This window comes from Macaca nemestrina, chromosome 9 (assembly GCF_043159975.1).
Source record: "Macaca nemestrina isolate mMacNem1 chromosome 9, mMacNem.hap1, whole genome shotgun sequence".
NCBI lineage: Eukaryota > Metazoa > Chordata > Mammalia > Primates > Cercopithecidae > Macaca > Macaca nemestrina.
In genome coordinates, this window is record NC_092133.1 from 132,357,486 (window position 1) to 132,382,297 (window position 24,812).

The 24,812-nt window shown below is 37.2% G+C and overlaps 1 protein-coding gene and 1 long non-coding RNA gene across 5 annotated transcripts in view; one reads left to right on the forward strand and one right to left on the reverse strand.

Moving 5' to 3' along the window:
• The window catches only part of LOC105490603 (USP6 N-terminal like), a 159,329-nt gene that overhangs the window by 72,902 nt on the left and 61,615 nt on the right, over positions 1-24,812 (forward strand). For 3 of the 4 annotated variants that reach the window (XM_011756397.3, XM_011756395.3, XM_011756393.3), the window contains 3 exons: positions 11,102-11,169; positions 13,170-13,252; positions 19,833-19,872. In XM_011756397.3, the coding sequence (XP_011754699.2) occupies positions 11,102-11,169; positions 13,170-13,252; positions 19,833-19,872 (191 nt within the window). Of the gene's footprint in view, positions 1-23; positions 6,539-11,101; positions 11,170-13,169; positions 13,253-19,832; positions 19,873-24,812 lie in introns of those variants that run through there. The other variant, XM_011756394.3, reaches the window with a different exon arrangement.
• LOC139356423 (uncharacterized) lies at positions 22,552-24,393 on the reverse strand. The gene is made up of 3 exons (XR_011608280.1): positions 24,264-24,393; positions 23,256-23,300; positions 22,552-22,685 (listed from the first exon to the last, which is right to left on the reverse strand). It is a non-coding gene; the product is annotated as an uncharacterized lncRNA (long non-coding RNA).

Below are 24,812 nucleotides of genomic sequence, written 5' to 3' on the forward strand. Positions count from 1 at the left end.
TTGAAATGGAATAAATGGAATAAATATGTAAGAGAAAGCTAAGAATTTTTAGCAAAAGTATACTTTTTTGTAGTGAAGGTGTATATGAAAATTAGCTTGTGAGTCTGATTTTCAGCATACATTGATAAATTTTTAATTGGTTGGATAATTCACTTTAGTAATTAATTTTTAGTAATTTTTTTATGCTTTTCAAGAAATATTTAATGAGCATCTACCGTGGGCTAGGCACTGATAGATACCAGAGATACCAGGATGGATGAGAAACTGTCCTCTCTCATGGAGATCATAGTTTAGTAGAAGAGACATGTAATACATATATTCAGCAAAGAATTACAGGTAACAGATGTGGAAATACAGTAGGTCAGAAGCAGCAGTGGCTAGTTCTGCCTTACTGGCAATGAGCAGTGGTAAGGTGGGGCATATACAAGCAGCCTACAATTCTAGTTTTGATTAAATTTGAGAAAAAAAAATATTCTCTGTTATAATGAAATCTTGTCAGCATTTGTTTCTAGGACTTTAAAAATTGTTTTGTTTCCTATCTTTCTAGAAATTAGGAAGCAAGTAGTAGAAGCCTACCCAGGATTTGGTGTGAGAAAAAATTTTAACTTAATTAAAACCATAATTTAAATATTTTATTAGTTATAGAAATATTAAGTATCTACCTGATGCAAGGTGCTCTATGTATAAAATACTGGCAATTTGTCCTGTTTCCAATGATTTTGAAAATATGTACTTACGAAACAAAACAACCTACCAATTATATAGACACTGTTGATCCTTTTATTTGCAGAATCAGGGGCAGGCCATGGAGAATCATGGGGACTCCTTGAAGGGAGGCTGAGTGGCAACTGGGAAGGGAAGTCATTTGGGCAATAGCATTACAAGTGGGCACACCCAGAGGCCGACAGGTGCAGTGTGTGTGCCTGGTCCTCCGCCCCGGCAATGCTCACCATAGGGAAAGGGGAGGCCAAGCTAGCAGAGCTTTGCTGCATCCTCCGCAGCCCCATTCACCCTACTTGCTTGGCAATTGGGCATTTATGGAATTTGTTTGAAGAATGTGTTCTGGAAATTTAATGAAAAAAAAAAAGTATTACTTTGAAGCATGATACAGTGGAAATAATAGTAATAATGCTATTGGCGATATAAGAAATATTTTGAATGGGAAGGTATAAATCATATTTGTGCTGATAATGAAAAGTTAAAATTGAAGAACATTTAGGTTTATTTCTTTTGAACACTTTTATTGTATCAGATAATGCATACTTAAACTAGAGGAGTAGGCCGGGCTTTGTGACTCTTGCCTATAATCCTAGCACTTTGGGAGGCCAAGGCGGGTGGATTGCCCCAGCCCAGGAGTTCGAGACCAGCCAGGGCAACATGGCAAAATCCTGTCTCAACAAAAAGTACAAATATTAGCTAGACATGGTGGCATGCACCTGTAGTCCCACCTACTTAGGACTCAGGAGGCTGTGGTGGGAGGATCACCTGAGCCCTGGGAGATTGACGCTGCAGTGAACTGTGATCGTGCTACTGCACTCCAGTCGGGGCGGCAGAGTGAGACAGTCTCAAAACAAAACCCCCCAAAAACAAAACCTGGAGGAATATGAAGATATATATGGAACTTGTGTGTCTCTTTTGAAGAGAAAATCTGGGCATTTTTGAGGACTTTGTGGGTTGATGGCACTGTGTCTTTCCTGTATATTGCTTTCACTGGCTGTCCCTTTTCTTGTTCCTTGATGGTGATTATTTATACTGTTCTATAATTGTGGCTATGTTGTCTCTTTTCTTGTTGTTCCCAAGTAAACATAAGAAAGAGGAAAGGAAGCCAAATGATTTTTCTAAGATTATATGCTAATAGGGGGAGCAAGAGGGAGATAAATGGGTTTTTGAGGTTGTGCAGTCTTTGAAAAGACATTTGTTTAATGTGGAATTAATATAGTTATGAGAGATGCAAGTGGGATTGGATTGGACCACAGGGAAGTATAGGATTGGACTGCCAACCTTAAATAACGGAAATATGATTAAGTAGAGTTAATTTGAGTCCAGAGCTTGAGGATGGCCACCCGGGTGCATAGATTCAAGTTGCCCTGAATATACACTCCAATTAGCAACAGTTACAAGCGGGTTTTTAAGGAAAAAAGAAGGAACCATTTCTAAGATTTTACCAAGAATTTGCATCAAAATAACATAAGCTATTGATTGTCTAAACCTTGTTCTTTGTATCACAAATTTCAAGAACATGAAGATAATGGAAGGCAGCTAGCCAGGCACAAAATGCCCTTAAATGGTTTTCCCCAGGCATGGCAGGATCCATAACTGAAGTCCCATATGCACATCTCTCTGGGCCTGATAGATTTTGTGGACCTCACAGAGCTCAGACTGCTTCGAGCTATTTTTGTTAGGATTCCAGATGATTTCCCAATAAAGGGAAATAAAGGGGTCAGGAGGAGGTACTGGAGCACTTCTTCCCATGGGACCACCAGTGATAGGGTGGCTTAGGCTATCTGAGGGTACTATTTTAGAACAAGCTGTTTTAGGAGGAGAGCTGGTATTTCAGAACAAGCTGTTTTAGGGGGAGAGCTGGTATATGTAGACTTTAGGTTCCCATATTTCATCTTGACCAGAGTGACCAGTCAGAGTAAGTGGTATTTCAGACTCTTGTTGCAGATGTACCTTCCTTTATTTTTTGTGTTTTTAGTTGTGCTTTGATGTTAATTTGCTTCAGTGCTCATTCCTCCTCTGAGCATTCCTTCCAGCCTTGGATTTAGAGCATGGCAAAATTATAATGACATTTTAATCAATGGTGTTTATTAAGATTTCCAAATGTAAAATAATCTTTATTCTTAATATATCTTAGTCTATGGTACAGTGAAGAAGTGATCACAAATATGCTTATTAAGATTTCAACATTTAAAAATAATCTTTTTTCTTGATGTATCTTAGTCCATGGTTCAGTGAGAAAGTGATCACAACTAAAACCGTAACTAAGAGGCACCAGTGAATTTGGTTGAAAGACACAAATAACTTACTCAGATTATTTTAAGGAAAAAAGAACATTTGCTCTCTGAATCCATTGTACTAGAAATGAAAGCCATCAGGAACAGAAGCATGAAGCAGCTTCGGGGTGGGCTATTCAGTCTCTTTTGGGCTAAAAGGTCTCTGGTGGTGACTGCTTTGTTCTGCATCTCAGGTGCTGTTTCCTTCTCTGTACCAGCTGCTTTTCTCTGCTTACTGGTAGTTTTTGCTTCCTCGTTTTTTCAGCTTTACCTTTGGTCATCATTGCCTATTAAGCCCTTTATTGCATGGTGCTTCGTCTTTAACTTCCATTGCAGATTGATCCATTCTCTAAGTTTCTCTTAGTTCATTCCCACAGAGAAGGGCTCGTTGAATAAATTATACTAATACTTTAGGATGCTGTAAAGCTGTGGAAAAGGTTGGGGTAGATCCACTGGGGTACTGGAGAAACTGCGTTCAGTGACATCACTTTGGCAGCTTGGAAACTGGCCACCATAGCATGAGTATTTGCCGCATGGAAATCTGCAGATGCCACAAACGGGGCCCATTGCCTCTCCCTCTTCCTGCAGAAATGGTTGTTAACCTCTAGGGGCACTGCCGGGTAGATGTATAGGTGTTAACAGCACAAGATGTACTGTTAAGTGAAAAAGAGGTATATATTTTAGAGTGATTCTAGTTTTTGAATAAAATGGAAGATTTAATATTTGTGGGTGTTCATGAATACATGCAAATTCTTGAATAGTGTGGAGAATATTTTTGGCAGCTAACAGTGATGGCTTCTAGAAAGTGGGGGCTTAGGTTTGGAGTGGGGAGTGTGTGTGCAGATCAGGGTTCAGTTTTAGACATTGTCTATATTTTATTGTGAACATTAATAGCCAATACAATTCTTACATAATCATAATAATTTCAATATCATTTACTTCAATTTCAAGTATTATGATGAGGTATGTAGGGAAGGAAACATAATCCTAATGTTGAAGATGTCAAGGTCAAATGAATTCACTTTTCTCATATACCATCAAGGTCACAGCCATGTCCCTTTGTATATTTTATGTCATGTCACATTGACTTTTCTCACTCCGTTAATTGCTTGTCTTCAGATTTCTGATAGCCCCCTTACACTCTGTTTGATGTCTTTATATGTAAGCTTTTACTGTATCACTACTATACCCATGATCTATGTGTTGCCTGGAATCCACTTTCTTCTAAGACACCTTATGTTTCCTGTTCTAATGTAGACAGGTTGCTCTCTATGCAGCTACACAGTTGGCATTTGGAAATGTCTAATTTGGGTCTGCGGCAATGTTACAGATCCTGTTTTTGCCTCTCTTTCTTATTTTGTTTAAAAGAATTATTCTGACTCTTGCTGAAAAGAGAAAGTGGACTTTATTCAGGACCATTGCAGTCAGTATCAGGACTATTAAAATAGTGGAGAGATCAGGCTCAACTCTGCACGCACCAAAGACAAGTGGAGATGGATAGCCAATGGGCAGAGCAAGAAGGTAAGTGATGGAAAATCACTAAGAGGAGAGACGTCAAGTGTAGGGGGATTCTGGCTAAACTGACATAACGGGATTCTTGCTGAAGACCGGCCAGAGTGACCAGATATCAAGGGTGAGGGATGAGGAATCTGTTCAGATATCTAGGCTAATCAGATATGAAGGGTGGGGGGATTCTTGCTAAACTGACTTAGCAGGATTCTTGCTACAACTGGGCTAGGCAGGCTGAAGACAGGACAAGGCTGAGGTAGAGGCTTAGTCAAGAAGAGGGCTCAAAGGAGCCTGCCCAAAGTTTGGTCAAGGAGCGTCTTTATTAGTTCTTCCTGTTGCTGTTTTGTTTTTCTATAGAAACTCTCAAATTCTTTTTCAAAGAGACATTTCATGGGCAATAAACTTTGAATCCTTGTGTTTTCCTGCTGCTGTAACAGCTTACCACAAACTTGGTGGCTTAAACAACACAGATGTATCGTTTAATGGGTTATGGAGGTCAGAAGTCTGAAATCAAGTTTCTCTGGGCCAAAGTCAGCAGGGCTGGTTCCTTCTGGAGCCGCTAGGGGAAAATCCATTTCCTTGCCTTTTCTTGCTTTTGAAGGCTGCCTGCTTTCCTTAGCTGGTGACGTCTTGCTTCCACCATCACTCGGCCTGCTCCCTCCTTTAACCTTCTTGCTTCCTGTTCAGAAGGATTCTTGTGACCACACTGGGCCCACTTGCATGATCCAGGGCAATCTCCTGAACTCAAGATCCTTAGCTGAATTACATCTGTAATCACTTTTGCAATCTGAGGCAACATTTACAGGATTCCAGGGGTTAGGATGTGGACATCCTTGGCGGGGCAGAAGGTCAGTCTTCAGCTACCATACCTTGTAATATCTAAAAATCTTTTTATTTTTCCTCATGATTGGCATAGAATTCCCAGGACATAATTTTTTGCTCATAACTTTGGAAATAGTGTTTCATTATCTTCTAACTGATTAGAAGTTTGACACCAGTCTAATTCTTATTCCTTGGTATATGGCTTGAGAAATTTTCCCCCTCTAAACTTCTGAGATCTTTTGCTTTAGTTGAATGTTACACCTGGCTTAAGCTGAGCATAAACTTAATTTATTAGTGTCCAGTTAAGTGTAATTAATGTTCATAGGCATGCCTCTAACGGGGATGTTACTTTTGCAAAATGGTTTCCAAATTGTAGGTTCCCACCGATTTAAGAGAAAGGGAGAAACAATGAAAGGAAGAAGGAAGGAATAAATAAAACAGAATGGAAAAATTCATAGTGCCGTCTTCCAGTACTTGTAGTATGTATTGTTTCATGAGACATTTGTTTACTTGTATGTGTGTGTGGTTTGTTAAAAATGTCCAAAACCACTACTTTAGCATGTATTTTGCTTCCTGTCTGAAATAGGAGCTGAAAGAGAGGCTACAATTTTCATATTAAGAATTATTATTAAAAATTACATTAAGATATAAAATGTATTTGAGGAGAGGAGCATTTCTGGTTAGCTTTAGTTTAATGTTTTAAGTAAATTTTTTTTTGTTGCTCTATGACAGGTTTTATTTTTAATAAGAAATAAGAAAGTGGCTAATATTGAGACACAAGATGAAGGCACGTTATGAAGCTGCTTGTTTGAAGCCACTGTTTGTTATCGGATGGAATGCTGGTGTAGGCTGGTGTGCCTCATAGTTGGGATGTAGCCTGAAAGGCGTGTTTTCACCCTCAACAATGATCAGCTTTGTTTGAAAATATATAGTCTGTGTAACCACAGCAGGTTTTTTTTCTCCCTTAGAAGAAGACAGAATGCATCTCAGACTTTTCCTTCTTGTTCTTGTTTCACAGATAGTTTAAAGTAGAGCTGCCTCTGCCTTTCTTTGTTTTAGTTAGTTGCAGAATGTGTGAGGTACCACCTAGCAGCACTCTTGGTGTGTTCGAGAACTATAAAATAATAATGAAATCTTGGAATAGATAAGTTACTCTATGAGGACTGAAGCTGTTGTTAACTCCCAGGGCCAGACTGATTATCTCACAAAGGGTAAAGTACTTTAAAAATTGATTTTGTTTATATTTTTAACATTCATCTGTCAGAATGTACTCTAGGAAAAATGGTCTGCTGTAAATTTTGTTTTATTGGAAATGAACTTTAGTAACTTTGTATGCATTTTTTCATTGCAACTTGGTGTTAATTTAGTGACATTAAGATACAATGCCTGCTTTTAAAGCATATAATTCAGGAGGATACTGGATTCTTAAAAGTTGTTGGCAGATTAAATGGAAAAAGAGGTCATCTTAGAATTGTATAGTTGTGAATTTTTTAAATGCTTCTTAAAAAATGTGGTTATTTTCTCCCATAAATTGTGCTGAGATATTTTCCTGTATACTTGAGTATTTCCTGCACATTTGAGGATCCAAGTATCTTCTGATCCTTATTGCCTAAAATATGCCTCTTTTACTTTGAAACTTTGTTACGTTAGATATAAAAATCATAAAAATAATTTGATTTAATTTGGCTTGGATAATGTAGTTTTTTTTTTTTTAAACAAACATCCTGGTGAAATGAGAGGAGTGATATTTAAAGCCATTAATCTAAGCCGGGTGCGGTGGCTCACTCCAGTAATCTCAGCACTTTGGGAGGCTGAGGTGGGTGGATCACCTGAGGTCAAGAGCTTGAGACCAGCCTGGCCAACATGGTGAAACCCCATCTCTACTAAAAATACAAAAATTAGCTAGGTGGGTGGCTGACGCCTGTAGTTCCAGCTACTTGAGAGGCTGAGGCAGGAGAATCGCTTGAACCCGGGAGGTGGAGGTTGCATTGAGCTGAGATCATACAATTGTATTCCAGCCTGGGCAACAGAGTGAGACCCCGTCTCAAAAAGAAAAAAATAAAGTAGTTGATCTACGTATTTCTGCACATGGTTTTATTTTTAATAATAGGAACTTTTTCTTCAGCTACAATTATTTTAACACTCGTTACTCTTTAATTACTGTAATATTTTGGCAACAAGTGGTATTGTATTTCAAACCACATTTTTCCAAGTAAACTTTTATTTATGGATTTATCATGCAAGGAGAGCGTAAACATGGGGTGTGAATTGTTGGGATAATGTCCTGATTAAATTTTTATTTGATAATGTGACGTAAGTACCAACCAACATAGCTGCTGTTGTTTATAGGTGCCCGGAACTTTGTTCACATTTGCACACAGACACAAGACAGCTGTTGATAATCGTTTGCAGTCACTGTTTTGGGGCACACTGTTGGCTCTTTCAACAGAATTTCTAAATAAGTAATCAGAATGAAACCATAGGAAGTATTCTAGTGTAATTCTTAATAAACTTCAGACCAGATAGTATGAGCCATAATTATAGCAAACCCTACCTAAGAATACTGCTTATTACTGTGTGCTTTGCAATGCAGATTTTAAAATAATGTCTCTAAGCTGAATATTGGCTAAGATTAACATTTTCATTTAGTTTCCTCAAAGAAACAGATTTGGCTATATTTTCTAAACTGCGTTTGGCTTTAAATTCACTCTCCTTTTAGAATACATACATTAATATTATAAAATTTTCTCCCCGTGGGGAAACTCAGGGATAAGAAATTTCTAAGGGGGTTTAAAGATTGAGAATTTATTTATTTGATTTAGAGTTAACTGTTCTGATCCCTTTAAAGCACATCATACTTCTCCCAAAAAATCAGGATACAATTTCATCCAATTCCAATAAGAAGTCCAGTATTTCCGGAAGTCTCTATAGACTGACAGTGATCTATGTAAAGCCTTATATTTTATAGTTTGCCACAATGACATTTTCTTGGGATACGTTGCGTCTTTACTTCCCAACCCCAGCCCTTGCCTTTACACTTTTCAACTTTTCATTGTTATGTTGGAAATATACTTGTGACGCCTAGGACTGGTAGCAGGAATAAAAGACTGGTATAAAAGACATTTCAGTAAAGCATTCATCTATTGAATTTGGCCTAATTACCAAAGAAATTAATGCTTTGCAGTTCTGATAATAGAAATGGAGTTTCATAAGTAGTCAGATTCTCTTAATTTGAATTTAATTTTTTTTTTTTTTTTTGAGACAGGGTCTCATTCTGTCACCCAGGCTGGAGTGCAGTGGCACAATCCCAGCTCACTGCAACCTCTGCCTCCTGGGTTCAGGCGATTCTCCTGCTTCAGCCTCCCAACTAGCTGAGACCACAGGCAGGCACCACTATGCCCAGCTAATTTTTGTATTTTTAGTAGAGACGAGGTTTTGCCACGTAGGCCAGGCTGGTCTCAAACTCCGGGCCTCAAGTGTTCTCCCTGCCATGGGATTACAGGTGTGAGCCACCACACCCAGCTTGATTTTAATTTCTGTTAATTTGCTTTCCCTATGCTTTGGTAGATGTGTGAGTATCATGTTTTAAAACTGGGCAACAGAAGAGGGAAAAAGGAATTGACAAAGGCTTGTAAGTCTAAAATAGGATAGTGAATGTGTATGTAATTGAGTTGATTATCTCAGACTTCTGTTTGCATTAATTCACGATGAAAATCTGAATAACTCATCTGTATTTTTATTTTACTGAATCACTCTGTTTAGTTATTCACATATCCCCCAAAGGAAAGCATATTCACATTTTGTAGTTTAACTGGGAAAAGCAGTGACATAAACACTTTTTTTTTCAAATAAGCTTTTACAAATTTACAACTTCCCACTCTGCTATTTTTGCTATTATAAACAACCCTGTGCTTGTTTGATGATCTCATTGGCATAAATCTATAGAGGCGGTAGTGCTGGCTAAGGATATGTCTGTTTTCAGATTTTTTTATACTTATCAAATTACTTTCCAGAAAGATTTTATATATTTATATGTTTATCTTCATTGTAAGGAACTGCAATGTCCTCACATTGTTGTCAACATTGAGTATTATCAGTGCATTTTTTGGTCAGTCTGAATAGGTGCAAAGTGATATTTTGAAACTTGTATTTCTTTAGTTATTAATGAGGTTGATTTTTTTTCTATGTCTTGATTTCATTTTAAATTTTATTTTTATCAGATCTATATTTGGCTTAAAGATTCAGCAATCTGTAAGACTTATTTTGAAAATAGCAGACTCCTGTATTTTTCACTGCCTGCTCCATAGAAGTAAGCACTCTCCACTGCCCTGGCTGATTCTTTTCCTGTGTGCCTCCATTGCACTAGGTAACATGCCAGTATTGCTGCTTTGTGCATCTTCTGTTTTTGGCATTTCTGTTGGTTTCCTGCTTTGGAGAATGAGGATTTGGTTTTCCACCCTGCACCCGGCTCTGCTAAACACATACATGTCCCTTCAACTTTCAGGGATTTGACTTCCTTTACTCAGCTCCCTTGGTTTTAACCCCACCTCTCCTTAGGAACCACCATTTGCTTTGAGGAGGGGATTTCAAGAATCCCTATAGTTGCCATTTTAGTGGGGTTTTAGGAGAAATAGAGGTAAAAGCATGCGTTCCATCTGCCATCTGTAACTGGAAGTCCTTTTTCATGTCTTTAGTAATCATATTTATAAAGTAGTAATTAAAATTGTGGGCTGTGGAGTCAAGACTGTCTGGATTTGAAAACTGTCTTTGCTGTTTACTAGCTTTATGCCTGCAGACAAGTTGCTTAAAATCTCTAAGCCTCTTTTTTATCACTGGTGTAGGATTCATAATGATGCCTACCTTAGAGTGTCATGTGATAAGGCAGGGTAAAGTGCTTAGCACAGTATTTGCCGCCTGGCAGCATCTGACTGTCTACCAGGCACTTAATAAGAATGCAATATAGTTGCTACAGTTGTTACTGCTGTTGCTACTTTTGGGAATTTCTTGCTCATAACCTTTGCCTAATTTTCTCTTAGAATGCTTTGTTTTTTTTTGGTAAGAGATGCCTTTTATATAGTCTGTTATTGATCTTTTTAAAAAGCTTATGGTATATATTCATACTATTTCATGTTATGATCTAGACTTTTGTTGTCAGATTTATGTTTTTGAAAGTCTCCTAGTGTTAATAAGGATGAAGGGTGTGTGTGTGTGTCTGTGTGTGTGTACACACACATATGTATGATAAAACCAGAGTCCTAGAGACCGGTTAGGAGATTGTTATAGCAGTTGAGGCTGTTGATAAAGAGAACTAAAAGGCCAAACAAAGACATATTTGTATCATGTAAAATAAATATTGTATCTTGTGCTAGTTTATTTTGTGGAGATTCAAGTTTCTTTACTTTTTAAAAGCCTTTTTGAATGTTCGTCTCTTCTACCCAAGTGGGCTTCATCTGAAAACTTAGAACTTTCAGTTTCAGTTTCTACTTAACATCAGTTTCTATGAAATTATAGATCCAGTATTGATTCATGAAGGATAAGATTTATCGTGTCCTAAGTTTATGCCTTAATAAACTTGCTTTTTTATTGAATATTACATGTATTGCTATTACAAAGTTGTAGTTACAAATACTTAACTCATCCTTTTATTTGATTTTGTTGATTTGTCATTTTAGGCAGTATTCATTTTTTATTTTTATTATGTCTTAGTTTCATAATTAATTAGCTTTATGATTCTTTCAATAATAGTTCATCTAAATTTGATATCTTCTTCGCAGATTCAGACCAGGATGTAGCACTCAAACTTGCCCAGGAGCGAGCTGAAATAGTTGCTAAATATGACAGAGTAAGTATCCATATTTACACTTTGAGTGAGTTTTATTAGAAAAGCCATATAAATAGAAATGGATTTGCTTTTTGGAGAGCTTAAATTACAGAAGCAGTTTGTTTACTTCATGGGGACATAGAAGTCATCTTTCTTCTCTGACTTCATCTCCTTTCTTCCACCTTTTCTCCACTTCAGTCTGTTGCTGTTCCTCCAGCACACCAGGCTTGCTCCTCCTGCCTCAGGGCCTTTGCACTGGCTGTTGCCTCTGCCTCTGACACTTGTGTCCCAGATATCCTCATGCCTCATTGCCTCGCATCTTTCAGATCTTCACCCACGTGCTACTGTCTTACTGAGATCTCTGACCTCCCACCTCCCGTTTAATGCCCCTGAACCCCAACACTTTGTACACCTGCCGAGACTCTACATTCTAGGCAGGAATTTCTTTTGTTTGATTTACTTTTGTATCCTAAATGCCTAGGACATTACCTGATTTACACTAGGCACTCAATAAATACTTGACTAAGTTAAGTATATGGAATTACATATCCATTGCGTTCATAATTTACATCTATTACAAATTTACCATGGATCTTAGATTTTGAATTTATACAAGTGTGTATAATTTCCTTTAGCATTTTATCCTTATGTTGGTATGGAATCTGTTTTTTGATATTATAGAAAGTCACAGTTATTGACAATTGACATACCTCCTTGTACCTTACCTCCTGAGGTTTATAATGAGTCCTAGCAGTGATTTATAAATGTCATGTTTTGTATTTGTATCACTTGCTTGTAATTATATATCTGTTCCTTTTGATTATTTGTGAGGATAACAGGAGATTAAATCATAGCAAGCCACCTGCACTGTGCCCTGCTTCCATGAGGCATACAGGTGGTGCTCAGCAGTTATGTTCCCAGAGTTCATTTTTGGAACATGAAACAGTTTCCTTCATTGTGATGAGGTTTTATTGTAGTCCATGAAAAACTTAGTTAACTTATTTAACTGCTTCACTCATTTAGAACCAGTGTCACTCTCATTCAAATGCTTGTGTGCATTTTTTCCCCACACAGTTAATCCAGGCAGCATCGTGCTGGGCCTTGGAGCTTCATAGAAGTGAGTGGCAGCACTCCTTGCCTTGCCTACAGGATGCTCACAGTGTACTGAGAGGAGAACACACAAGCAGACAGATGGAGGTGTCCACAAGACAGTTGGGAGTTTGAGTCTGAAATTTGAGGGAGTGGTATAGATAGTTATATTTGGGGTTTCTTCACTGATCAGTGTTAGTTAATAGTCTAAGAGTAAATGATACCTAGATTAAGAAGAGCAGCGGGCTGTGGACCGAACTCTGAGCACACCATCAATGACGAGTTACCCATGAAAAAGCCATTAGAAGAGTTGGCGGGGCACGAGGAGACTGTGAGAGTACGACGTCACAGGAGTTGGGAAGAGGGAGTGAGCGACCCTGACAAGGACGCTTCAGAGATCCATGAGATGAGGCTTGAAGAGCGTCCAGCAGATCTGACAGCTGGAAGGTCATTTTTGACCTTGGCAAGAGTAGTTTCAGGCTGGCATAGCTGTGAAGTAAAGAAATAGACGAGGAGCTTCTCTGCCTGCTTCTCTGAGGAGTTTGCATAAAAAGGCCCCCCCCAAAAATCTTTTTCTGAGACATGTTTGGTCTAGAACCGTAAGGTTCGGCAGTTTCTTGAGTAGCTTCTCATCCCCATCGCTCTTCTTTCCTCATCAGCTTCCCTAAGGAACCCTGGCCTGATCCTGGCTCAGCTCCGCGTCAGCTGCTGCTGACACACAGCACCTTCCAGAGTCATAACTAGGAAATAGTGTTTATCTTGTCAAAAATAGTTGGGTTTAAAGGGGGGAAAAAGTTAAGGCTCGTAATGCCTCACTTCCAGCTCTTATTTTTAATAATACGTTAAAAATAGCTCTTATTTCTTCGTCCTTATTTTAAAAAATTATACAGTTTTGTAAACTGATTAACACTTATTTTTGTGCCTTATTTTAGGGACGAGAAGGTGCAGAGATTGAACCTTGGGAAGATGCTGATTACCTTGTTTACAAAGTCACAGATAGATTTGGCTTTTTACAGTAAGTCGCATAGATTGAAAGCTTGCTTTTTTGATTATAATGTTTCTGTGGTCACCTATTATACTGATTTTCTTTATTTTTAATATAATTGCTGTGAATAAGGAATAGTCTTACAATATGCTTTTTGGTACTAAATTCCTGGGTTTTTTTAACAACTCTGTGATTAAAATTTAACTATGTTTAAGAATATAATTTTTAATATTTTTTGCAATTTAGTAAGAACATTAAGTGCAGTAGATGATATTAATAATTCAACAGAGTTAAATGCAAATGGAAAATTTGTATTTAAAAATAATTATAAAACATTTCATTCTGTACCAGTGCATTTTAAAAATAAATAGCAATTCGAACTTTAGTGTTATGCAGCCTAAAAATTAGCCTTGTAAAGAAATGCCATTCATCTTCCTTGTAGTTATAAATGTATTCATAATATTGCTTCTCAAAATTAATTCCATTCATCCTGAATATGTTGTATAAAGAATTGAGAGAGGCCTAGATCACATAAAGGAAAGCAGTTAAAACAATTTGGAACCTTAAAAACATCCTGCACATGATATGAATCTGTCTGTTCTGGTTCTGGTATTGTTTAATCAGATTCCTACAGGCTAGAGACTTCTAGTCATCTTTATACTTTGGTTCCATACAATTTAAGGATTAACTAAATATTCATTCAACTGTGCTCTTTTCCAATTTCATTTATTATCAATAGGAAAAAAAAGCCAGGGCTGCTTATTTTATACTGCATGATTAAATTTTGAAGGAAAAACATTCATTTTTTGTATAGTTCACAGTAATGTACAGTCCTCTGATCTTATTTTCTCCTTTTTTTTTTCTTTGAGTCTAGAATTTATTTTGTTGTATTATGTTTTTCTGACAGTAAAACCAACCAGCCAACAAACAGAAACTGTTCCCGGAGCTGGAGAATGTGTGCTCTTCTTGTGGCTTTGCTGTTTTCTGGTCATGTAGACATTTTGTGCTTCATTTTTAAAGCAGGAATTAGTTTACGTACCTTTTTTTATGTACCTTCAGGTGTATTTGAGGCTTTGAAAAAGTAAAATATAAGGATACTTTATAAAGTTCTGGACAAATGTTAAGTGTTATTATACCTAATGACATTAGCTATCTGAAATGTTCTTCTGAGTAGTTATAATCAGAAAACTTTGTTTTGTTTTTGTAGAGACAGGTCTTGCCCTGTTTCTCAAACTCCTGGCCTCAAGCAGTCCTCCCACCTCTATAATCAGAAGGCTTTGAACTTCACTAGACTAACAGCAATATTTAACTATGATGGAAATACTGTTCTTAAATTAAACCTCCACCCCTACTTCTTTAAAAAATCAAACTTGGCTACAAATGTGACAAGAAATGATTGCATATTTGTGTGTAGTGTGCAGATCTGGGATATGAAGACAATTTAAGCATTAAGACTGGTAACACCAGTGGGTCCCAGACTTGCCTGCACATTAGAATCAGCTGAGAAATTGTTTAAATAGATTTCTAGGGTTTCCTAGATTTTGATTCTAAAGATAGGAGACACCTCAGCTGATTTTGACCTTCACAAGTGATTTTGGTGGGAATGAACAACTGTACTAGATTTTTTATTTTTATTTTTTAAATCATAAGATGGTCTAGTATGGTTTAAAATACATATGGAAACCTGTGCATTCCAAAAAGGATCTATTAATTACCTAAATTTTCTTTTCTTAATTGCTTAACATGAGCTGGGCCCTAGAAACAAGAGGTAGTTTTTTTTTTTTTTTTTTTTTTTTTAACTGGCAAATGCTGTATTTGGCTTTTTAGCATTCTGGATTCCAATGTAAAATTCTAAGTGCACAAGTACATTATTAACGTTTAAATACACCCATGTGATCACACATACACAGTCCATTAATTTGGGGGAATTGAAAACATACCATCAAGTTAAAATGAATTTTAAGAAAAAACTGCATTCACAAATCTGAAAGGCATACAAAAATGAAATTGTAAAATAATGAATATAGGTGCCAGCTAAATTTCATGAAATGTGCCTGCAAATGTGGATCCAGTGATTTGTCCACACTTGTGATTGAAAGCATCTGGTCTCTCTGACTGTTGTCTATTGAGAAGCATTTCTGGGTATAAAACCGTATTTGAACTATTACAACTGTGAAATAAGTGGTTCTGACCCAGGAGCCTAGTCTGTATTTGGCAATCTGAATATTGCAGTCAGTTCTTTTGTATTTGTTTTTTCACTGTCTGTGCTAAGGTCCATTTGGGTCTAGTGGGGAAAAAGTGCTAATATTTATTGTACACTTACCGTGTGCTGAGCACTGTTCTATGCTCTTTACATGGAATAATTCAGTTATTCCCCTGAAAAGCTCTTTGGGGTAGGTACTGTTTTTGTCTTCCTCTTTTTAGGTGATGAAACTGAAGCACAGAGTTCAAGTAACTTGCCCACGTTGTATTGACAGTGAGCGTCAGCTCTAGGGTGTGGACTTTGGCAGTCTTCCTGCAGAGCCTGCATTCTGAACTGCTACAGTATGCTGCCTGTTGCTGCTTTCTTGTATTTTAAATAAGAGAAATACAGAACAAGTGCTTTGAAATGCCTAGAAAGAAAGTTAAAGGAGGAAAACGAGGACCCAAAGAGAAGGATACTGTTTGAAATGAACACTGCTATTGAGATATGTACTAAGATAGCTAAGCTCACTGCTTTTTTAAAAATAAAGTAGATTGGTACTCGTTCTCATACTATCACACTAATTTTATTTACTCCATGATGCAGTCCTCAAACAGGCAACACAAATGAACATAATGAAGCATAGAAATGGATATTAGGGTAATATCAAACCTTAATACATTTCACCAAAATCAGCGATTTTTAGTACAATGAGTAGTTTAAGTAAAACATTTTCTCCAGACATTGTTACTAGTGGTTTTTATTGCTTGTCACCACAGACTGGAGTTTTATGCACTATTGAATAAAATCACTTGGTGTAAGCATTTAGATCTTATTCCCTGTCACACCTTGATCAAAAGAGCATTTTTTTTCTACTGTCTTAGTTCTTTGGACTTTTTGATTCATTCTGCAATGAAATTGGGTTTTAAGTGTCAATGTTAATACAATAAAATGGCAAAAATAACTTTGTAACCTTTGTTGCCTGAGTTTATATCTAATTACAGTTTTAGAAGCTTAAATTACGTGTTATTATATATGGAGTGACAGTAATTAACAAATATAGAACAACTTGGTTTTGGAATAGATTACACAATAAATATAAAAGCTGTTGCCAAACCAACTGAGCTCTGCTAGATGAGCAACCTGTTTGTTTAGTACTCAGCAGTGAGGTGTTCTCCCCAGTGTGTGCCATGATGGAGGTAAAGCTGGAGAATGGAGAAACAGAGCTTGTTTAAGGAAGAAGTTGGAGAACTTTAACATTTTAATCAAAAATAGTCACTGCTAGTCTACTTAACAAAGAATGTTTGGTATTTGGATAATGAAAGATAATGTATTTAGATCACAAATTATTAATAGAAGAATTAGAAGGAAGTCATACCAGAAATAAAGAAGATAAAATTAATACCAAACTTCAGATTTTCAGCTACTTATCAAAATGTGTATATTTATAAAATATAAATGTAGTTTACTATGACTGTATAAAATGACTGTATATGATATGCAGAATAAAGGTGTGTTTGTTTTTAAAGAATATCATTGGCCAGGCACGCTGGCTCACGCCTGTAATCCCAGCACTTTGGGAGGCTAAGGCAGGCAGATCACGAGATCAGGAGTTCGAGACCAGCCTGGCCAACATGGTGAAAATTTTATATATATATATATATATATATATATATATAATTTTATATATATATATATAATTTTGATTACAAAGACTTGAGAACTCTTTCTACCAATCCTGTAAATTTTGACTGGGTTAAATTTAAACTTAGATAAAATTTACTTTAAAAACAAAAATAAAATTTAGTCAATATAGTCAACTTATTAATTTTAACAAGTTAACTTTTATGTTTCCCAATGAAAGTTCATCTTATAGTTAACATGAATACTCCACCTAGCTGTTGAGAGGTTATAGGCACATAAACTCTAATTAGTAATACTTTCAAAGTTTAGGAGTAGATAAACAATGTATCTAGTTAAGGTCTCTCTCTTTCCAGAGATGACTGTCTTATGGTTTTCCCTTCCTGTATTTCTGTGAGATACAGGTACTTGCTATCAGCTTGGTGTTTTCTTAAAGCACCCTTTAGGTGCCCTTAAGCTCTTGTTCTCTAAGGCAGGGTTTGTCAAACATTTTTTGTAAAGAGCCAGATATGAAGAATCTTTGGCTTTGTAGGTCATACGGTCTTTGTCACAACTGCTCAACTCTGCTGTTGCAGCATGAAAACAACCAGAGACAATACATTCATGGCAGAGTGTGACAGTGTTCCATTAAAACTTTACAAAAACACACAGTGGGCCAGATTTGGCCTATGCACCATAGTTTGCTGACCTAAAGGAATTCTCTGCATTCGTCCAGATTGTGGTCCTTCTTTTTTCTCTTCCACTTGAAGGATATTTAGGAGGCATGGTAAGGATGCATCCATGCCTGCAGGTATATGTTCATCCTCCTGTTCATACCTTCATTCAGCACCATTTACTGATCTCCTCCCGCATGCCAACGTGCGTGTTCTGGACATTACAGGGAGCTCTTGGTAAGCAGCAGCAGCGTCATCCTCAGAAGGGTGTGAAATTTAAGCCTATGCTGGCACAGAGACTTGAGGGGGAAGAGCTCTGTGGAGATTGGTATGCACACAGCAGATTCTCCACAAAAAGTTTTAGACATGGAGAAACCATGCCAGAACATCTGTATAGGAAAGCTGGACCACATACTTGCTCTGTCATCCATCTATGAGGTCTGAAGACTCTTTTATTTTTAATCAGTTTTGTTTCTTCTTGAGAATTGTTTTCTCAGCCTCCATCCCTTTTCTTCATATACTGCTGCATGGTTTAAGATCTTGTCTGTCTGAAGTTGAACCCACTGAATTAGTGCTAAACATCTTTCTGTTAGGCTGAGTGACTAAGTGAAAATACTAGTTTTATTATCTGTGAAATGAAAGATTTGGACTCTCTAAGATCTCTTTTGGCTGTTACTCTTTTTTGTTAGTTTTGTGGCAGTTGTAGTCGTTCACCTAAGGACTCCTCATAGTAGAAAAAGAATGCCTTTGAAAATACCGAACTGGTGAATACTGCTCTATTATGCTCTTCAAGGTAGTATATTATTTGATCTCACGAGAAACTAAGGCAAGAATATAAACATAGTGTTGCCAAAACAGTACTACTGAGAAGGCTACTCAAAGTGCATAACTTTGTTTATGAATAGCATGTGGTTTTTATATTACTGACAGTTAATACAAGAATCTCAGAATATTCTATATTAGAGAGAATACCACAAATATATCAGAAATGAATTTGATCTTTTAGTGTATATTTAAAAAATAATCTCTTGAAATTTTGACAGTGAAGCATTTTTCTTCCTTTTTTTTTTTGGAGATGGAATTTTGCTCTTCTTGCCCAGGCTGGAGTGCAGTGTGTGCGGTCTCAGCTCACTGCAACTTCCACTTTCTGGGTTCAAGCGATTCTCCTGTCTCAGCCTCTCAGGTAGCTGGGATTACAGGTACCTGCCACCATGCCTGTTTAATTTTTGTATTTTTAGCAGGGATGGGGTTTCACCATGTTGGGCAGGTTGGTCTTGAACTTCTGACTTCAGGTGATCTGCCTGCCTCAGCCTCCCAAAGTGTTGGGATTACAGGTGTGAGCCACCACACCCAGCCAAGCATTCTTTATTGTACTGAATAAAGTTTTTTCTTTAAATTCACAAGTCTGTTGGAGGCAGTTTGTTCCTTATGCTATTTTTTTAAACAATCATTGATTATAGACCGTAGTTTGAACCAAGAGTGGAGGTGGTGGTCTAAAGCAGAGGGTGGCAAGCTGTGGCCTGTGGACCAAATCCAGCTCACCACCTATTTTTATAAAAGTTTTGTGGGAACAGAGCCACACTTGATTTACATAGTGTCTGTGGTTGCTTTTGTACTATGACATCAGAGCTGAATAGTTGTGAAAAAGATGGTATGGCCCAGAAAGCCTCAAATACTTACTGTTTAAATATTTATCCTGCTAGAATAAGTTTGCTCACTCCTAGTCTGGAGCATTGCTGTCCAGTGGACCTTTCTGCAGTGATGGAAATGGTCTATATTTGTACCATTCAATATGGTAGCTTTTAGCTACGTGACATTCATGCACTTGAACTGTGCCTAGTGAGACTAACTCAGTGTTACAGTGAATTAAATTTTAATGTTAAATAGTTTTTTTAATTAATAAATGTGTCTTGTGGCTACTGTATTTGACAGTTCAGGGCTGGATTTTGAAGATGGGGGTGCCTTGTGGTTCTAGAGTAGCTATCGTTTCATATTGAATTCAGCGAATGGAAACTTATGTACCTCTTGTGATGACAAATAAGTATTGTATATCATATGTACCTATAAGTGTATGAGCTTTTAAAAGTTTGTTTTGATTTCAACAATTTCATATAATACTGTTTTTCCTCTGCAGTGAGGAGGAACTCCCAGATCATAATGCAGCTGTGGAACGGGTAAGTCCCGCTCTTGATTTATTTACAGTTACTGGTGAATTGCCTTTGTTAGAAGAATAGAATTGACCACCTTTGTGATTTTAAGTGCCATATTATATGGAAATGATACAGTCATTGTTAGATTTTGGACCTCATTATGTCACTGTAAGATAGTAATAATGGTGAAATAATTTTAGGAGATTTTAGGAGATTCTGATAGGTGCTTGAAAGACTTCATTCTAGACTGGCAGGTCCCAATCTAGGTTTTGAGAGGCTTTGAGAGCACAGCTGCCCAGGTCCCCCCTCAGTCTATGAAATCAGCCTCTCTGGGGAGGAGCCTCTTGGTAGGTAATTTTTAAAGGCTTCACAAGTGATTCTCATGTACCCTGTGGCAAATAAAGCACCATTCTAGACCAGCAGCTCTTTGAAACATGACTGTTAGAGATTTTAGTAAATTTCTTACAAGAACCAAAATCATTTTCTGTGGGTATTTTAGTATTTTAAGTACTTAGAGAAGTGTTACATAGTAAACTTGTCAACATTTTAAAATCTTTCCTTGTTATGCATAGCAAGGAACTGGTTCCACACCCAGGCATGCCTTTGAAGTAGTGATGGAATGTTTTAAGGTTGCTTGAAATCTCCCTTCTCGTCCCCACTTTTTCTGTACCAAAAAATGAACTGTAGAATGAAAGTGGGGGTATTGACTGGGATTTTTATCAGTTCATATATGTTTGATGAGGACAAGGGGCTGAATTTCAGATAATGAAGGTGAAATTGGAATTGGAATATGAAAAATATTTTAGAAAATCTTCCTGATATCAAACTTTTCTGAAAATCAAAACTGTAGCAAAACCTTAAGATGCAGATGAAACTGCCATTTTACGTATATAGAGAACCCTACAGGCAGACCTGCAGTTGAATTCTTTTGTGACTGCTTGGTTCTCTCTCAGTATCATAACCTAGAGGTTTCAGCAAATGAATATCTTTCTTTTAATATCTACATTATTGAATAGCAACTGTGTATCAAGCACTGGCCTAGTTCTGCATAGAATGCTAGGATTAAATAAGACATAGTTTCTGCCTTAGAGAAGCTCACATGCAGTGACTACAGGAAGATCCAGTATGACAACAGGTAGGAGATGACTGGTGGCTTGGTGGGGCCGCAGTATATGTGAAATGTAGTGGTAGTGCAGGTGGAGGGGAAAGGCAGATTCTTTGTTGCTGAGGAATGACTGAGAAGGAAGTAATGACTAATGGTGAGAACTTAGTAATGCTGCCCCTGTGAACTTTGTGGCAGTCTGCCTTGAATAGGAACATAAGGATTTGTTCCCACCCTCTGACTATGATCTCTCTTTTGGGCTGAATTAATGTAATGAGTTCTTTATAAAATTAAATATATTGACATAAAGACTGGCAGAGTTTGTCCCTTCAAGTGTTACAGTGTCTTTTATTTGAGAAATCAGGAAGAGTTGGAAGATATCTTTAACAAAAGATATCCACATTTGGCAAGATAAAAATCTGGCAATCCAGTATTGACTTCTCTCTCTAACACTCCCCTCCCCCTTTTGTAATTTCATGGTCCAGAAAGTTTGAAAGTCTTCAGATCAGTGATTTAAATGATTCAATAAATGGGGCAGTAAAGAAAAGAAGAAATACCAGACAGGAGGATGCAAGCTTGAGGAATATTGTTTTTCAAAAATTTTTATTAGTTTTTTAAGAGACGTGCCTATACAGTAAATGACCTCTTAATGCAATTAGGCTTATAATTAATTGATTGTTTTCTCCAACAAGTTTAGTTTAATGAGGAATCACTAAAAAATGACCTATGCATACCTTAGTAATTTATTTTAAAATAAGATATAACTTTATATTCACTTATCGATCTTTTATTTGGGGGTGGGGACAGGATTCAGAGTCTGTTGATTGGGTTTCCCTAAGGCCTTTTGTACGGAAACTGCACTAATATGACACACTGCCTTTTACAATTTCGGTTTCTTTAAAGTGGAATGAGAACTTAGCCACATTCAAAACAGTCTAAGACTGGAAACCTCTTAGTTTATCAGGATTTCCCCCAAGTTCTTCAGGTTTGAGTTAAGTTCTTGTGTTCTATGGTGACTGCCTAGTCCTAGTAGCCAAGTTCTACTATTTCCAGGAAATGAATAAAGAAAAAGTTTACATTTTTAAAATGGAATAAAATCTAGAAATGATAGTCTTGCTGGTCTGTAGTCTTTACAGAGCATACACTTGAAGCATGCTCTTATTTCCATTGGGGAAGACTTATACACTAGTACATAGTCGGGTAATCACAGCTTTCCTTCCAGCTTTGCCAGTGTATTATTTTACATAAGGCAGTTCTCTGTTTAAAAGAGGAAGAGTAGTATACAGTCCTTCCTAAGAGCATTAGTATTGGTGTTTACTAAGTGCTTTGGTTTCCCCCAAACAGGCACTTAAGCACATAAACAAACATTATATTTACTCTGTAGAGAACAGTATTAATAATGGATTATATTGTTTCATTGAGCTTATTGATGATTTTAATAAGGAGGAACAGATATGTAAAACTATATTTTCATAGATTCAGCTATCCCTTCATGTAGTGCAATCTTTTGCATTGTGTATAGAATATTGGAACCTATTTATATCTTAAAAAAGTCTTAATATAATGTAGTGTGAAATCTTACTCAAGATACATGACTGACAGACTTTCCAATGTCAGGGTGTTATGTAAAAACAGACACATTTCTTTTTGTACTTCCTGTCTTCTTCTGACCTCTGCTGGTGAGGTCTAGGCATGCCTGACTCCCATCAACTTTGTCCCCACTCACGAGTCCTAACTGAAACGAAAAACAAACTGTAAGATAGGGAAAAACCAAACTGTTTTTCCTACTCTCATACTTGACACAGCACAGAATACTTCTGGTTACCAAGATATGTGTTGGTTTTTCGCCAAGTGGACATAAATGTATTTTCTACAATTTAACTCAATTCTGCCACTAACCAGAGTAGGTGCAGACCTCACAGGTTAAGAGCTCACTTCCATAAGATTGCCTGTCACATCCGAAGTCAGTTGAAAGCCTCAGGTTATCACCTGTGAGGGGCTATAAATTAGAAGTTCCCACGACCTCCAAGAGGGAACTGGGGGTAGAGATCATATAGTTCTTATTATATCACAATACACACTAATGTTCAAATAGAGCCATTAAAGCATCTGAAGACTTGAATCTGAGCAAATCCCAAGATTTCTTATTCTACGGAGAAGGCTATGTAATATCCATCCATGAATTGTGTATGTGTCTAGCCTTTACTATCTGAATTATTAGCCATGTTAATAGTGGGAAGGGCCTGGGACCAGATAGAACACAAAGCTATGTAGATGATTCAACAAATGATTATTGAGTACTTACTGTTCAGCTGGTCCTGTACAGGGTTGAAAATGTAGTCTCAGATCACTGGAGGTTGAGAGGTAACAAAGAAGATATTGGTCCCAGTTTTAATCCTTCCACCCTCCTTGCCCCAGTAGGAGAGGCCAGTTCTGACTTAGAGGCAACATCAACTTAAGACAATAGGGTATTATATCATAAACTTTAAACAGAAGTTTAGCTCTTCCCTGAAAACAGCTCATGGGAAGAAAAGTATACGGCAGTGTAGCATGTTCTTAGCCAAGAGAGGTAATGGAGAGATAGCAGAGGGAGTAGAGGTGGAGATGATGGCCTTTGCATTATGTTCTTTGGCTGCATGTTAGCTCTGACATTCTGAAAGAAGTAGAATTTTCTTATGTCAGGATCTTCTATACAATTTTAAAAATTTCATTGGTGAGAAGCACATCCAGTGCCCCAAATTTAGTTTTGAACATCCTCTCCACTAAAGGGAATCACAGATTCTTGAACTGATGGCTGATTCCAGGTTGGGATAGGGAGAGTATAAGGTGGGCCAAAATCATTTTGTACCAGAACACTAAGAAATGGTAAAAGACAAATAGGGCATATCAAAAGGACAAATTTGAAGGGGAGAAATTACCACTCAGACGGGAAGTAGTCTAACCCACCTCCCAGGGGACAGTTTGAGATTCAAAAAGAATAATGATGATAATGGATTATAATACATGAAATCAAATAATTCTTTAGACTATAGTGATATTGAAAGGGGAGGAGCTAGAAAAGAAACTTTTTAATGTCCAAAGTTAATAATGTCATTTAATAATATAGAAGGAGTGATAGAAAAAAAAACCCAAACACCATTTTAGCACCATCACAGCCATAATTGATTCAGGTAGAGATCATCAATGGATGATGAGACCATTGGGTAGAGTTATTAAGGAACGCAACATGCACCCTGTCTCAAAGTATAGCACATGGATTATTTATTAGTTACAAAAGGGAATTTCTCTATTAATGGAAAAATTGGGCAAATACCTTTACTGAATGATGAAACTGTAGCATCATCATTGAAAGTGGTACAGCTTGGCATCATGTGCATCTGATATGATGTGGTGGGAAAGACAACATAATTGGGTGATAATCCTGCTAAAATCCAGAGGAGCCAATCACACAAAGCCAGATAGTGTGGCCTGGACTCTTCAAAACGTCAGTGTCATCGAAGACAGAGGCCAGGGCACTTTGGAGACATGCCAGCAAAGGCAATGCAGAATGCATGATTGGATTCCGAGTTGCCCACACCACAGAAAAAAACAGCTGTAAAGGACAGTCTTGGGACAAGTGGGGAATTTGGTGTATGGGCGCTTTATGAGGTAATAATCAGTTTTAAATTTCTTGGGTATAATGGTACTGGAATCATGTAGGATAATGTGTTTTCGTTCTTAGGCAATACATACTTGAAATATTTAGGGATGAACTATTCATGTCATGATTTTCTAATGATCGGTTCTCCCTAAAAACCCAAACAGTATAAATGAGATCTAGCAAAAGGTTAATAATCTGTGAATCTCATGAAGCATTTATAAG